Source organism: Hyaena hyaena, unplaced genomic scaffold (assembly GCF_003009895.1).
Source record: "Hyaena hyaena isolate Hyena2069 unplaced genomic scaffold, ASM300989v1 scaffold_137, whole genome shotgun sequence".
Taxonomy (NCBI): domain Eukaryota; kingdom Metazoa; phylum Chordata; class Mammalia; order Carnivora; family Hyaenidae; genus Hyaena; species Hyaena hyaena.
Window position 1 is genome coordinate 464,767 of NW_024080769.1, and position 14,037 is coordinate 478,803.

At 38.0% G+C, this 14,037-nt stretch overlaps 1 protein-coding gene across 3 annotated transcripts in view; it reads right to left on the minus strand.

Moving 5' to 3' along the window:
* Positions 1–14,037, minus strand: part of ETFA (electron transfer flavoprotein subunit alpha) — an 84,213-nt gene that overhangs the window by 62,347 nt on the left and 7,829 nt on the right. For all 3 annotated transcript variants that reach the window (XM_039238234.1, XM_039238236.1, XM_039238235.1), the window contains exons 2-4: positions 5,047–5,193; positions 1,377–1,458; positions 1,193–1,275 (exon numbers count right to left, since the gene is read on the minus strand). In XM_039238234.1, coding sequence (XP_039094165.1) covers positions 1,193–1,275; positions 1,377–1,458; positions 5,047–5,193 — 312 coding nt within the window. The remainder of the gene's footprint in view (positions 1–1,192; positions 1,276–1,376; positions 1,459–5,046; positions 5,194–14,037) is intronic.

Sequence of the window (14,037 nt, forward strand, 5' to 3'; positions counted from 1 at the left end):
CTCTTAAGAGAGCAATTTAGCAATATAAGACCCAACTATTTCACTTCTACAGCTCTACTCTAAATAAACAGCAGCAAATGTATACAAAGATGTATGTGCAGGGACATGTCTTTACAGTAAGATTTATAAATGTAAAAAGTTAGAAATAACCTAACTGTCCATCCTTAGCTAAATATTGAATATTACATAGCCACAAAAAAATAAGACCAACATGAGCAAATATTTTCAGGACACACTCTTAAGTAAAAATGACCAGTCACAAAATAATTCATGTTATATTATCTTAGGAGTAAAAAAATGTGTACCAGTATTATAACTTCAAAATCTATAGCAACAAGACTAAAAGAATGTACAATTAATACCTGTACTTCTGAAGCGGGAAGAGGGAGTTGGGAAGAAAAGGGGACTTTGGATACCTTGCTCTGCTGTGCACACTGCTGTACAAATGCACCCTGTATAATAAAAGTGTATTTGTGTACAACCTAATTTATAATCTTTTAAAGTAAAAACTAAAAACAGCAACTTATTAAAAATGGGATAAAAGGGAGCTCTCTCCCATGACCACAGCAAGAACAAGCCACTGACAAATTCTCTTGGGCTCCCACTTACTTTCCCCTTTTTAAAAACTTCATGCAGATAACTAGCCATCCAACAGCACATTCTTTCTTCAGACATATAACCACACTGCACATGATCGGATTATAGCTTTCTTTACCCTAAGGATGTTTTCAACTACCACATGGCCCTGCCAAATTCCCCAAGTAGATAGAATTTGGCCTTTGTAAATATCCATCAACCACCCAAATAAATCATTGCTTAAGATGGGTAACTACTACAAATGACACTGACACATGCAGAAGACAGTTCAACACTGTTTTAAAAGAAAAATAATTTTTAAAAATATCCTAGAGTTTTCTCAACAAAATTTGAAAATCTGGAAGGAGCATTCTAATAAATTATGACAAAATCTTGAAAAAACAAAGATGTCTCTATGACAAAACTTGAAAAGGTGGAGGTGACATTTTTACAGAAATCGTAACAGTCTTAAAAGAATAAATTTTAGCAAAACTACCATATTAATTCAGAAAGCTGGGATTAGCTACCTAAACACAGTCTGTTGTACATTTCAAGCACAATGAAATATAACCCTTCCAAATAATGACATCAGATGCCACATTCTCAATCTTCTCACCTTTCCAAAGGCAGATGCTCCCGCACAGATGTGTGTGTAATTGAACTGCTTCTGAGTTGCCAAAATCAATGGCGTCAGTTCCTCTGAGAATTAAACACATTTGATAAACACATTTCATAATGTTCTCATATTCTTATTATAAGTATAATTTAGACATTACACTTTTTCCACTGGAAAATCTTACCTGGAAGGAGGCCTTTGTATGCATCATGCTGAGCAATCAGAACTTTTGCTACACCTGCTACTTTGCAGAGATCTTGTGCCACCTATAATTAAAAGAGTTTTTAATTATAAAAGAGTTTTTAAATTATCCATCTAACAGAAACATACAAATAGATCTACCACTACAAATATCAACAGACCCTAAAATCTTAATGGTCAACTATAGAAATCGTTCTTATTAGAAAAAGGACAACTAGGGGCACCTGGGTGGCTCAGTCGGTTAAGCATCTGACTTGGGCTCAGGTCATGATCTTGAGGTCTGTGAGTTTGAGCCCCATGTCGGACTCTGTGCTGACAGCTCAGAGCCTGGAGCCTGCTTCGGATTCTGGGTCTCCTTCTCTCTCTCTGTCCCTCCCCTGCTCATTTGCTCTCTCTCTCTCGCTCAAAAATAAACAATAAAAAAATTTTTTTAATAGAAAAAGGGCGACTTAGGGGGAGGAAAGAAAACTCTTTAACAAAAAAAGCTTAGGGGGTGCCTAGATGGCTCAGTCGGTTAAGTGTCTGACTTCGGTTCAGGTCATGATCTCATGGTCCATGAGTTCAAGCCCCATGTCAAGTTTTGTGCTGACATCTCAGAGCCTGGAGCCTGTTTCAAATTCTGTGTCTCAATCTCTCTCTGCCTCTCCCCAACTCATGCTACATCTCTGTCTCTCTCAAAAATAAATAAACATTAAAAAAAAAAAAAAAAGCTCAGGCCAATTGATCTTACTACCAATAGACCTTAAACAAAAATTCCTACCATGAATAAGCATTAATCAATAAGCCAAAATCAGCACAGCTCTCTATTCAAATTTAGTTGTAGATTGTGCTCTTTACCTTTCACTCTAAATGTAAATTCATCATTTTAGAAATGGAGAAATTTGGGGGTGCCTGGGTGGCTCAGGCAGTTAAGCGTCCAACTTCAGCTCATGTCATGATCTCACAGTTCATGGGTTTGAGTCCCACATCAGGTTCTCTGCTGGTAGCTCAGAGCCTGGAGCCTGTTTCAGATTCTGTGTCTCCTTCTCTCTCTGCCCCTCCCTTGCTCATGTTCTTTCTCTCCCTGTCTCAAAAATAAACTATTAAAAAAATTTTGTTAATAAAAAAAAGAAATAGTGAAAATGAGGCAATGCTTAGGTTCTCAGTCTCACATATACAATAATAACAGCCAATATATTTCAGACTTAGGGTTTCCTAGAAGTAAAGAACAGGACCTAACCACACTCGTTTACATGACATTGTATGTTATTTGACAATAATAATTTCTGCTAATATTAAAATCAGTGAATCTAGGCAATAGAAAAAGTCTTATAACAGTCCATTGTCAACTACTGAGCTCCTGCCCACCCACATGTATTTATCTATGATGAAGCTAAATCATTTTTATTTTATTTTCTCATTTTTCCTGTGTGGAATCAGAATTAAGTTCTGGGAAAGCTTTTTGACTACTGAGATTTCCTATATATAAAAGACAATTAGAATTCTCCCTTTTAATTCTCTAATTACAGCAAGACAGATTTCTGCCTTAGCAGAGACACAACAATCATATCATGATCTTATCTTCCTGTTTACTGTCATGCTGATTCACTGATGAGTAAGCAGAAAGAGTTGTGCCTCTTGCCCCCCTCAATGGAAGGTAAGGTTGCAAAAGTACCTCTGTTGAACCAAGAATTCACTGGCAGATAACTGGCAGACTATCTTGTACTACCAAAACTATCTTTCTTTACCAGCAAAAACTTCTGGCACTACACAGAAGAATCACTTGCTGCTTTCAATAGCTAACTATAAAAAAAAAAAAAAAAAAAAAAAAACCTATAAAACTGAAATCTGCCTAGGCCAAAAACAGAGTCTTTCTTTTTATTTATTTATTTATTTATTTTTAACTCAGTTTTGAGAGGCAGAGACAGAGCAAGAGCGGGGGAGGGGCAGAGACAGAGAGGGAGACAGCATCTGAAGCAGGCTCCAGGCTCAGAGCTGCCAGTACAGAGCCTGACACGGGGCTCAAACCCATGAACCCTGAGATCATGACCTGAGCCAAAGTCAGGAGCTTAACCAACTGAGTCACCCAGGTGCCCTATAGAGTCTCTTTACACATGTACCCACTGTTTTTCTTTCAGATTAGAATGTAACAAAACAATAAGATTGTAACAAAAGAGAAAATTATTTTTCCTTTAATTTTTCTCAACATAGTGTAAATAAAATAGCATTTCAAATATTTAAAAAATAATACTAGAATAATTATTTAAAACTATAGCCAAAAAAATCAAACCCAGAACTTGTATATCTAAAAGCAAGGTGGGTGTCCAGGTGGCTCAATTAGCTGAGTATCTCACTCTTGATTTCAGCTCAGGTCATGATCCCAGAGCCGTGGGATCAAGCCCTGCACCAGGCTCTGCACTGAGCATGGAGCCTACTTAAGATTCTCTCCCTTCTCCCCAACCCTTCCCAGCTTGCGCTCTCTCTAAAAAAATAAATAAGCAAATGAATGAATGAATGGATGCAGCTCAGCCATTTCATCATACATTGTGGTCACTATCAAATAAATAAAATTCAACAGTTGTTGGCAGGATTTAGGTAAAGAAATCCACAGCCCCAAACCTACAAGAATACATTCTTTCTTTTTTTTCTTTTTTTTTTAATTTTTATTTATTTCTAGGAGAGAGAGAGAGACAGCGCGAGCAGGGGAGGGTCAGAGAGAGAGGGAGTCACAGACTGAAACAGGCTCCAGGCTCTGAGCTGGCAGTCAGCACAGAGCCCGACGCGGGGCCCGAACCCACGAACCGCGAGATTATGACCTAAGCGAAAGTCGGACGCTTACCCGACTAAGCCACCCAGGCGCCCCAAGAATACATTCTTTCAAGATACTAATTCCATGTAAGAAATTAGACAAAAGTGACAGTAGCATTCTAAGCCTACACTATATTACATGCTCTACATCAATATCATTTAATAAAAAATAAATTAAATCCACTAAAAAGAAACTCCCTCCAGATTTCTTCCTCTGAGATCCAAGTCCCCAACTGCACACTTGAGAACTCCTGTATGGGATAGGAGGGAATTGGTGGCTCAACTTAAGTGAACCATGATTTAAACTACACAGCTGCCTGGTGGTACTTACAGAGCCTGCAAACCCTGGTATAGCACCTTTCCAGGGGTTAGTTTACAAAGCTGTTATCTTATTTCAAATGTTCAAAAACTAAGAACATCTTTTAGTAATAGTTACAGTTTGAAAAACATAGTACTTCCTTCTGAATTCTTACACCAATTAGAAATTAACACCTATGATACTTTTTCCAGATTTTCCACTTTCAGGAATTAAAAGCAATTAGCTAGTATATTCATCAATACAAAAAAGGGATCGGCTATTAACCTCTAAGGGACTCAAATATTATCATTCTACTTGGTACCTGATGGCACATGATGGTGCCAGGGGAACTAAATCAAGTATTTTACCTCATTTCAAGAGACAAAATGCTTAGTAAGCAAACCTTTTAGTTCCTTTTTCACATGTAGTAATGATTGTGACATTGGCCATTTAATGAGGATTAGAGCCCAGTTTGGGTTACAGTCCTCAGCATAATTCTCTGTTGCCATCTTTCCCTGTCTCTTGATGGAGATTATATTTGCTATGGTTGACCTTAAAAATTTCTCACCTTGTCACATTTGGTTCCAGCTACTAAGCAAGACACTTCACCTCCAAGACGTTTGGCTGCAGTGATGGTATTTAATGTAATGGGTGCTAGAGTATCATTTGCATGCTCAGCTATAACCAGGGTACTCTGAAATCGTAGCAATGAGGCCTAAAAGGGAAAAAAAGTAGAAAAGAATATTGTAATGCAAATAGGGTTTTTAAAACTCTTACTTGTTAAGTATATGTGCTTTAAAGAAAACTGTAACAACACTCAGTTCTATATATTCACAAAATACTTACTCTATGGCAAAAAATAAGCTATTTGTATCTATCATTCTATTACTAATATTCTTACCTATTAAAAACAGAAAATGCATTTGTATTCTACTGTTAGAAAAATCTAATTATTTCAAAACAACTTTCCCACTAATCTGTTTCTGAATACTGTATGTTCAATGAGAAATTGAACATACATCTAAATACATACATCTAAATTTAAAATTCTTTAGTTGTACGCATTAACTATCAAATGAGGAATCAAACTACTACCAATTATATTCACTTGCAGCAAACTGCTAAAGATACAGTATATCTGGAAATAATGGGTTAGAACACTTACTAAAGTTGATTTCTATTGCTTCACATAAAATGCATTCAATACCCAAATAACTGATAATGTATATTTGTCTTTAAAATACAATGCTACACAATAACTTTGCTGAGGTTTCAACTGTTAAAACATGCTTCTGAATTCAAAAAAGAAGCTTGCAGACAGTATCTTGGTACCAACCAGTATCCACCTATATCTGCTGTGAACTATCAAGAGACCAAGCTCATGGTCATCTGGAATAATTTCAAACACCAAGAACACTAAGATGAACAAGAATGCTCACTGTGCTCAAAGATTTTAAGGGAAATAAAACTTGTTTACACACAATTATTAGATCAGTTTTTCAATTAATGAAGAGATCCAAACTGCTGGAGGTGGCAGATCATGAAGTACAGAATCAAGAGGAAGAAAGGAACAAGTTTAGGTATTCCTGTCATGTGAAAACAGAAGAAAGGGCACCACAGGTATGACAAAGTAAGAAAATAACAAAACTGTGGAATTCTCCTTGTAAAAAGTTGCGAGGAGAAGTGAGAAAAAGCAGCACTGAGGATCAAATGGCACCGTTGTATGGCTTAATTCAGTAATAATCTTTGCTCTGGAGTTGGAGTGAAGGAAACATGGTATAAAATTTACATCCAGAGCTCGGAATTTACAAAGGAGGGCATGAATGAAAAGCAGGCAGGCACAAGACTTACAATGCTCATTACACAATAAATTTTGCAAAATACTTATTTTTTTCATTTACTATACTATAAATACCAATTGCTACATTTTAATATTCTTTTCCTTTTTATTGGTGATAGGTATATGAGCATACCAGTTTAACTAGTCCTGTAATCATTTGGGTTATTATAATTTTTATTATAAACAATGCAGGGGGACCTGGCTGGCTCACTCAGGGGAGCGTGCAACTCTTGATCTCAGACTTGTGAGTTTGAATTCTAATATTGGGTGTAGAGATTACTTTAAATAAATAAATAACATATTTTTTAAAAATGCATCCTCAGAGCTAAATTTTTTTTAAATTTTTTAAAATGTTTTATTTATTTCTAGGAGAGAAAGAGAGAGAGACAGCGTGAGTAGGGGAGGGTCAGAAAGAGAGGGAGTCACAGACTGAAACAGGCTCCAGGCTCCGAGCTGGCAGTCAGCACAGAGCCTGACACGGGGCTCGAACCCACGAACCGCGAGATCATGACCTAAGCGAAAGTCGGACGCTTAACCGACTAAGCCACCCAGGTGCCCCCTCATAGCTCAATTTTTGCACTCATCCTCAACAAATGAGAGTTTGTTTCATTCTGGAAAGACTCTTCTGATTAGAACCTGGCCAGACTTTAGTTTCTCTGCTTGCATAGAAGACTAAGCCAGATTCCATACAACTTTCCAACAAGCTACAGGGACCCTTCTTCTCCTAAGCTTCCTACCTTTACCAGTTCATCCTCAACCTTCTCCTCAGTCCTCTAAACCTCCTCTATCCTTGATGAACCAATCTCAAAGCTGGGGACCAGAGACTCTAGGGATATGCCAGAGGAAGAAATCACTGTTACGCATCACGGATGACATCTCTTGGTTTTTTTCCTCCCTTTTTGTTTACTCAATGGAACCAAGTAAAGGAGGGAAAATGAGACTTTTGTTGTTGCCAGATCGAGTATCTAGTGAATAACAATAAAAAAAAATTGCTTTCTTACATGAGGTGGTTAAGTTAAGGTTAGAAATATTTATGGATATCTTATGATTCTTTTGACAAATTTGCAGAAGTGTTAGATCAAGAAACAGGCACACTTTCAAGGCTTTTAATACTGGTACAAACTGTCCTCCAAAAAGCTGTAGCAATTCACAATAGGTCACAAATTTTGGGAGGGAATGAAAATCCTTAGAAGGCAAATACCAGGCCTATTCAAAGAGTCTACTACAATGTTTTTTAAATATACATCTATAGACATATATAGTACTTTTTCTTTTTTAATCAGAAGAGCACAGTATCTTGCAAAGAACTCTAATCAGGACTCAATGGCATAATTTATGATTTAAATCACATTTCACAAGAATTGCCAGTAACAAGCTACTTATTACCAATATATATCAGACACCATATTTTTGATTATGTTTCACACATCATTTACTATAAAAATTATGAGATTTCCATCACCATTTGAAGAATAAATCCAAGAATTGGTGGCAGAAGGCCCATATTTGCTATAAATTACAGTTCTATCATAAGATAAAGTAGGCTGTCCTCCCAAGGAATCCTCAAGCTTTTTAGAACTTCTAGGGGGACATAGTATATTCTTTTAAAAAGACTATTCAAAATTGTATTTGTAAGAGTAAACAACAACAAAAGAATATATGTAAGAACACTACTCTGTTCATTTACCTCATTAACCTTTCCTAAGTACTATATACATCACAAAGGCACTCTACACTGCCTTTTTTTTTTTTTTTTTTTTTGAGAGAGAGAGTGAGCAAGCATGCAGAGAAGAGAGGATCTTAAGCAGGCTCCATGGTCAGTGCTGAGCCCATCATAAGGCTCAATCCCATGATCATGACCTGAGCCCAAATCAACAGTTGGACACTTAAACTGACTGAGCCACCCAGAAGCCCCAACACTCTATATTACATTATCGATGGACTCTTTATATTTTTGTTTATACTGAGCTTCCTTCTAACTCAGTGTTTCACCTCTATTCCTCAGATACCACCTAAAGAAAAGCTATAGCATCTAAACATGGTTATGTGGCTTAATTCAACAACAATAGTTGTTTGTAGCAGGAGAAATTGGTCCTGTAGCCTTTTATGTTATGCCTCAGGGCGCCTGGGGGGCTCTGTTGGTTTTGTATCGGACTCTTGATTTCAGCTCAGGTCATAATCTCATGGTTTGTGAGATCGAGCCCCACATCAGACTCTATACTGACAGAGTGGAGCCTGCTAGGGATTCTTTCCCTTTCTCTGCTCCTTCCCTACCCACACTCTCTCTTAAAATAAATTAAATCAGATTGTTTAAAAAATTTTAAAAAAAGTTATGCTTCAATGTAGACCCCAGTTTCTTCATATGCAAATTGAGGGAGATGAACTAGATCAGAAGGTTTCAAACTACACTCTATATAAAGAAGGCTAAGAGTTCCAGGGAGGTACCACAGGAGCCACAACATAAGGTAAAGTGAGAACCTGGCAAGTAGGGTTGCCAGGATGGCTCCTCAGCTTTGCTTTAACCAATCTAACTAAACCAAAATACATAGAGAGTTGACCCTTGGACAACATAGGGGATAGGGCACTGAACCCTGGTGCAAAGATCTACATGTAACTTTTGACTCCCCCAAAACTAAGAGCCTGCTTTTGGACTGGAAGCCTTCCCAATAACATTAACTGTCGATTAACTCATATTTGGTACATTATATGTATTGCATACTGTATTCTTACACTAAAGCTAAAAAAAAATAAGTCATTAGAAAAGAAAATACATTCACAGTACTGTACATTTATTAAAAAAAAAAAAAACATGTAAGTAAACCAGTGCAATTCAAACCCCATATTTTTCAAGGGTCAACTGTATATCTTACTTAAAACATAGCTCTATGATATAGGTACTGTTATTACTCTGACTTTACAGACAAGGAAACTGAAACTTAGTGGCTACATAGCTAGGAAGCAGAGCCAGTTTAAAAGTGCATAGTCAGACTCCAGAATTTGAGTTTTTAATTACTAGCTCACATCAAAGTACCATCATTTTTAAGCTGTCTTATATAGATATCCCACTTTTCAAAAGTTCATGTTATACCACTTTGCTGTTATAAAACACCTTCCTATTTCCACTAACCAAAAGAAATCTGAAGAGGATTTTCACTTTTATGAAAAAAGGTGAAAAGCTAATTAGCCTTCAGCATTTGTTTTGCAGCAAGCTGTAACCTGAAGCATCACACATCCCAAAACAGCAAGAATGGCACCATCAACCTCCTTCCCTGGAAATACACTCAGCATCAAGCCACCATAGCTTTGAACTGTGTGAGCATCTGTGATTTGTCTGAATTTATTTTGTGTATCCATTAGCAAGATATGTCCTATGGTATCAGAAAAGCCTAAGAGATGGGGCATCTGGGTGGCTCAGTTAAGCATCTGACTTCCGCTCAGGTCACAATCAATCGTGGGTTCGAGCCCTGTGTTGACCTCTGCGCTGACAGCTCAGAGCCTGGTGCCTGCCTCGGATTCTGTGTCTCCCTCTCTCTCTCTGCTCCCCCACCACTCAAGCTCTCTTGCTCCCTCTCTCTTTCTCCCTCTCTCCTCTCTCTCTCTATCTCAAAAAAAATAAACATTAAAAAAAATTTTTTTAGGGGCACCTGGGTGGCTCAGTCAGTTAAGCGTCTGACTTAGGCTCAGGTCATAATCTCACGGTTCATAGGTTCGAGCCCCACATTGGGCTCTGTGCTGACAGCTAGCTCAGAGCCTGGAGCCTGTCTCAGATTCTGGGTCTCCCCCTCTCTCTCTGCCCTTCCCCCACTCATGCTGTCTGTCTCTCTCTCTCAAAAATAAACATTAAAAAAAAATTTCCCATATAAATTAATGGCAAGTGCTTCTTCACTTTACACCATTTTGGCTTATGAAAAGTTCCATAGGAAAGCTCTATTTTGCTTAACAGGAGAAATGTATGTATGGGTCATTCCTGTAAGATTTCACTTAGCAAATACATTCCTGCTTTTTAAAAAAAACAGAACTGATGAAAAAGAAACAAACAAAAATGATGTCAAAGCTCTCTTTTCCAGCTTTAAAATTTCCATAGCCCTAAAATCCAATCTCATATAAAAGAGTGGCATTGATACTAGTAAAGATTCAAAAAGTATAGGTCCATTACCGAAAAGGTTTTTAAATAAAAGTTACATTTTATTATCTTATGATCCATTGTATCTGTAGACTTTAGGGCCCTCTTTTTTATGGGGAAAAAAGGAGCCAAATTCTTAAACATTAAGGAAAAACTACTGAAATACTTAATAAGGTAACAGCCAAGAAAGGAATCTCATTTCTTCAAAACACTTAAATTAAAATTACTTAATGCAGACTGCACTCACCATAAATTCTGGGTCATTAACTTTCTCTGGGTGCTTAAAACTGCCTGACAACGTTACTATGATATCCATGTTGGCACTCTCATTCTCCATAGCAACTATTTCAAAGATCTCCCTATGATCTTTCTCAAACGCCAACAGTCTGCTCTGTACTCTCCAAAGAGCACCTCACTTCCTTATTCACAATGAAAACTGAAGCCATCAAAGGGGACCTGCTTCACCTTCCTGATAACCAACAAAAATTCCTGCCCCTGCACTGTCAAAATGGAAGCTGCTACAGGTCCTGGATCTGATCTCTTTATCTGGGCTCTAGATTCTGTCCTTTCAAATTTAGTCAAAGACTTCTTTCTATAATCTCCTCTCAGTAATATCTCCAACCTCTTCCATTTTCCAGAGCTCCTTCCCATCAGCATTTAAACATGTTTGAGGCTCTCGCAATTTTAAAGAAGCCAAAATTAAAAACCCACTAGCCCCCATTCCACTCCAATTCTCTAATTTCTCAGCTCCCATTCATGCCTCAACTACATGCATTCTGGTTTATGTGCTCACCAAAATTACCAACACATACTCTTCAAGCTTTACCTTACTTGTTCTCTCAGCATTATTTGAAATTATTGACTATTCCCTTCTCATTTCCATGGCTTAATTTATAACTTACCACCTGTACAAGAGTCACATATATATTGGGGGAAGGAGGAAGAAAGAGATAACAAATCTCGCTAAGTGCCAGACCTATAATTAGGCTACTTCTGCATATCCAACTGCTTAACTTGCCTGTCTCATCAAACAGTTTCCAACTCAGCAAATTCAAATCTTAACTCATCTTTCCCCTGATCTTCTAGCCCCTCACCATACTCCTTCTCCAGAGTTCTTCAGGGGATGCACCAATCTTTAACAAGCCCCTCAAACCATGATCTGAGAGTCAGATCTGAGTTTTTTCTCAACCCTCATATCCAATCAACTGCTTGTCATAACAATTCTCCCTTCTAAATACAGTGTGTCCTAAATCTATTCACTTCTCCATCATCAGTGCTACCACCTAATGCAGGCCATTATCTCTCTCCTTTATCACCCCAACCATCTCCCAACCCAACTTTCTCCCCTTCAATCCATTCCTCTCAGTGATCTAGCCTGTTATTCCCCTGTTTAAAACACATTAATTGCTTCCTGTCCCCTTAGGATATGGTAAACTAGACCTTCATGTTTGCTTATCAGGCATTTATTTTATGATGTGATTTACCTCTCTAGCCACATATCCTCTCTCTGTTTATATCTTATTTTCAGATACCTGAACTTGCCCAGCTCTCTCTGACCTCCAGCCTTCCCTCACATTGTTCCCTCTACCTAGAGGACCTCTTGTTACCTGATTAGCTTCCAATCATCCTTAAGTTTTCTGTTTAAATGCCAATCCTTCCAAGAAGACTTAGTACAGAGTAGTAACAAACACACAGGCTCTGGAGCCACCCTTCCTGGGCCTGAATTCCACCTATACCATAACTCTCTGTGTCTCAATTTCCTGATCGTAATGATGATGATGATAATAACCTCACAGAGTTGTTGTGAGGATTAAATTATTTGGAATAGTGCATGGAACATCATAAATGCTCAATAAATGTTAGCTACACATAAAAGCTTCATTTGGATCTCCTTGGACTAGTTAACTTTGCTAGCACCAACACAGTACACTGAATTGCCTTCCTTATAGCACTTACACACTTGACTATACTGTCTTCCCCACTTTATTTTGAGTACAGGGGCCAGGTCTGATTTTCTTATCACTATAACCCCAGCTTCTACTTCAGTATCTAGCACAAAGGAAATATCCAATAAATGAACTGAACACTGATTTTTTAAAACTTCTTCTTCATCAGGGCACCTGGGTGGCTTAGTCAGTTAAGCATCTGACTCTTGATTTCTGATCAGGTCATGATCTCACAGTTGTTAAGAGTAAGCCCTGCATGCGGCTCAGTGCTGGGCTTGAAGCCTGCTTAAGATTTTCTCTCTCTCTCTCTCCCTCTGTCCCTCCCCCACTCACGTTCTCTCTCTCTCTTAAAACAAAAACACCTCTTCAACAAAAGAATGAGATGACAACTCAAAGACTGAGAGAAAAATATTTGCAAATGACATATCTGATAAAAAGATATCTAAAAGAACACAAAGAGCTCTTAAAAATTCAACAAGAAGCAAACTGATTGTTATATATGGGCAAAATATCTGAACAGACACCTCACCAAGAAGATATATAGATGGTAAAATACGCACATGTAAAGATGTCCAACATTATGTGTCATTAGGGAACTGCAAATTAAAACAAAAATGAAATACCACTACACATACTATTAGAATAGTGAAAATCCAGGGGTGCCTGGGTGGTTCAGTCAGTTAAGCATCCGACTTCAGCTCATGTCATGATCTCACGGTTCATGGGTTTGGACCCTGCGTCAAGCTCGGTGCTGACAGCTCAGAGCCTGGAGCCTGCTTCAGATTCTGTCTCCCTCTTTCTCTGCCCCTTCCCAGCTCATGATATTTCTCTCTCTCTCTCTCTCTCTCTCTCAAAAATAAATAAGCATTAAAAAAATTAAAATAGTAAAAATCCAAAACACTGATGATACCAAATGCTGGTGAGGATGTGGAATAACAGGAACTCTGGCAGAAATTAAAAATTGTACAGCTGCTTTGGAAGACAATATGGCAGTTTTTCACAAAACTAATATATTCTTGTCATACAATCCAACAGTCATACTCCTTAGTATTTACCCAAATGAGCTGAAAACTTATTTACACACAAAAACTTAAAATAAAGCAGCTTTATTCTTTTTTTTTTTTTTTTTACAAATAGTTTATTGTCAAATTAGTTTCCACATAACACCCAGTGCTCATCCCCACAAGTGCCCTCCTTCATGCCCATCTCCCCCGCCCCTCCACATCCATCAGTCCTCAGTTTTTGTCAGCATTCAAGAGTCTCTCATGGTTTGCCTCTCTCTTTCCCCCACCATTTCCCCCCTTCTTCTCCCCCTGTTCCTCAGTTAAGTTCCTCCTAATCCTCCTATACGTGCAAACATATGATATTTGTCCTTCTCTGCCTGACTTATTTCGCTCAGCTTCACACCCTCAAGGTCCATCCATGTTGCTACACATGGCCAGATTTCATTCTTTCTCACTGCCATGTAGTATTCCATGGTATAGATAAACCACATCTTCTTGACCCATTCGTCCGTTGATGGACACTTAGGCTCTTTCCATGATTTAGCTATTGTTGAGAGTGAAAGCAGCTTTATTCTTAATTGCCAAAACCTGGTAGCAACCAAAATGTCCATTCATTTAGGTGAATGGTTAAATAAACTGTAATTCA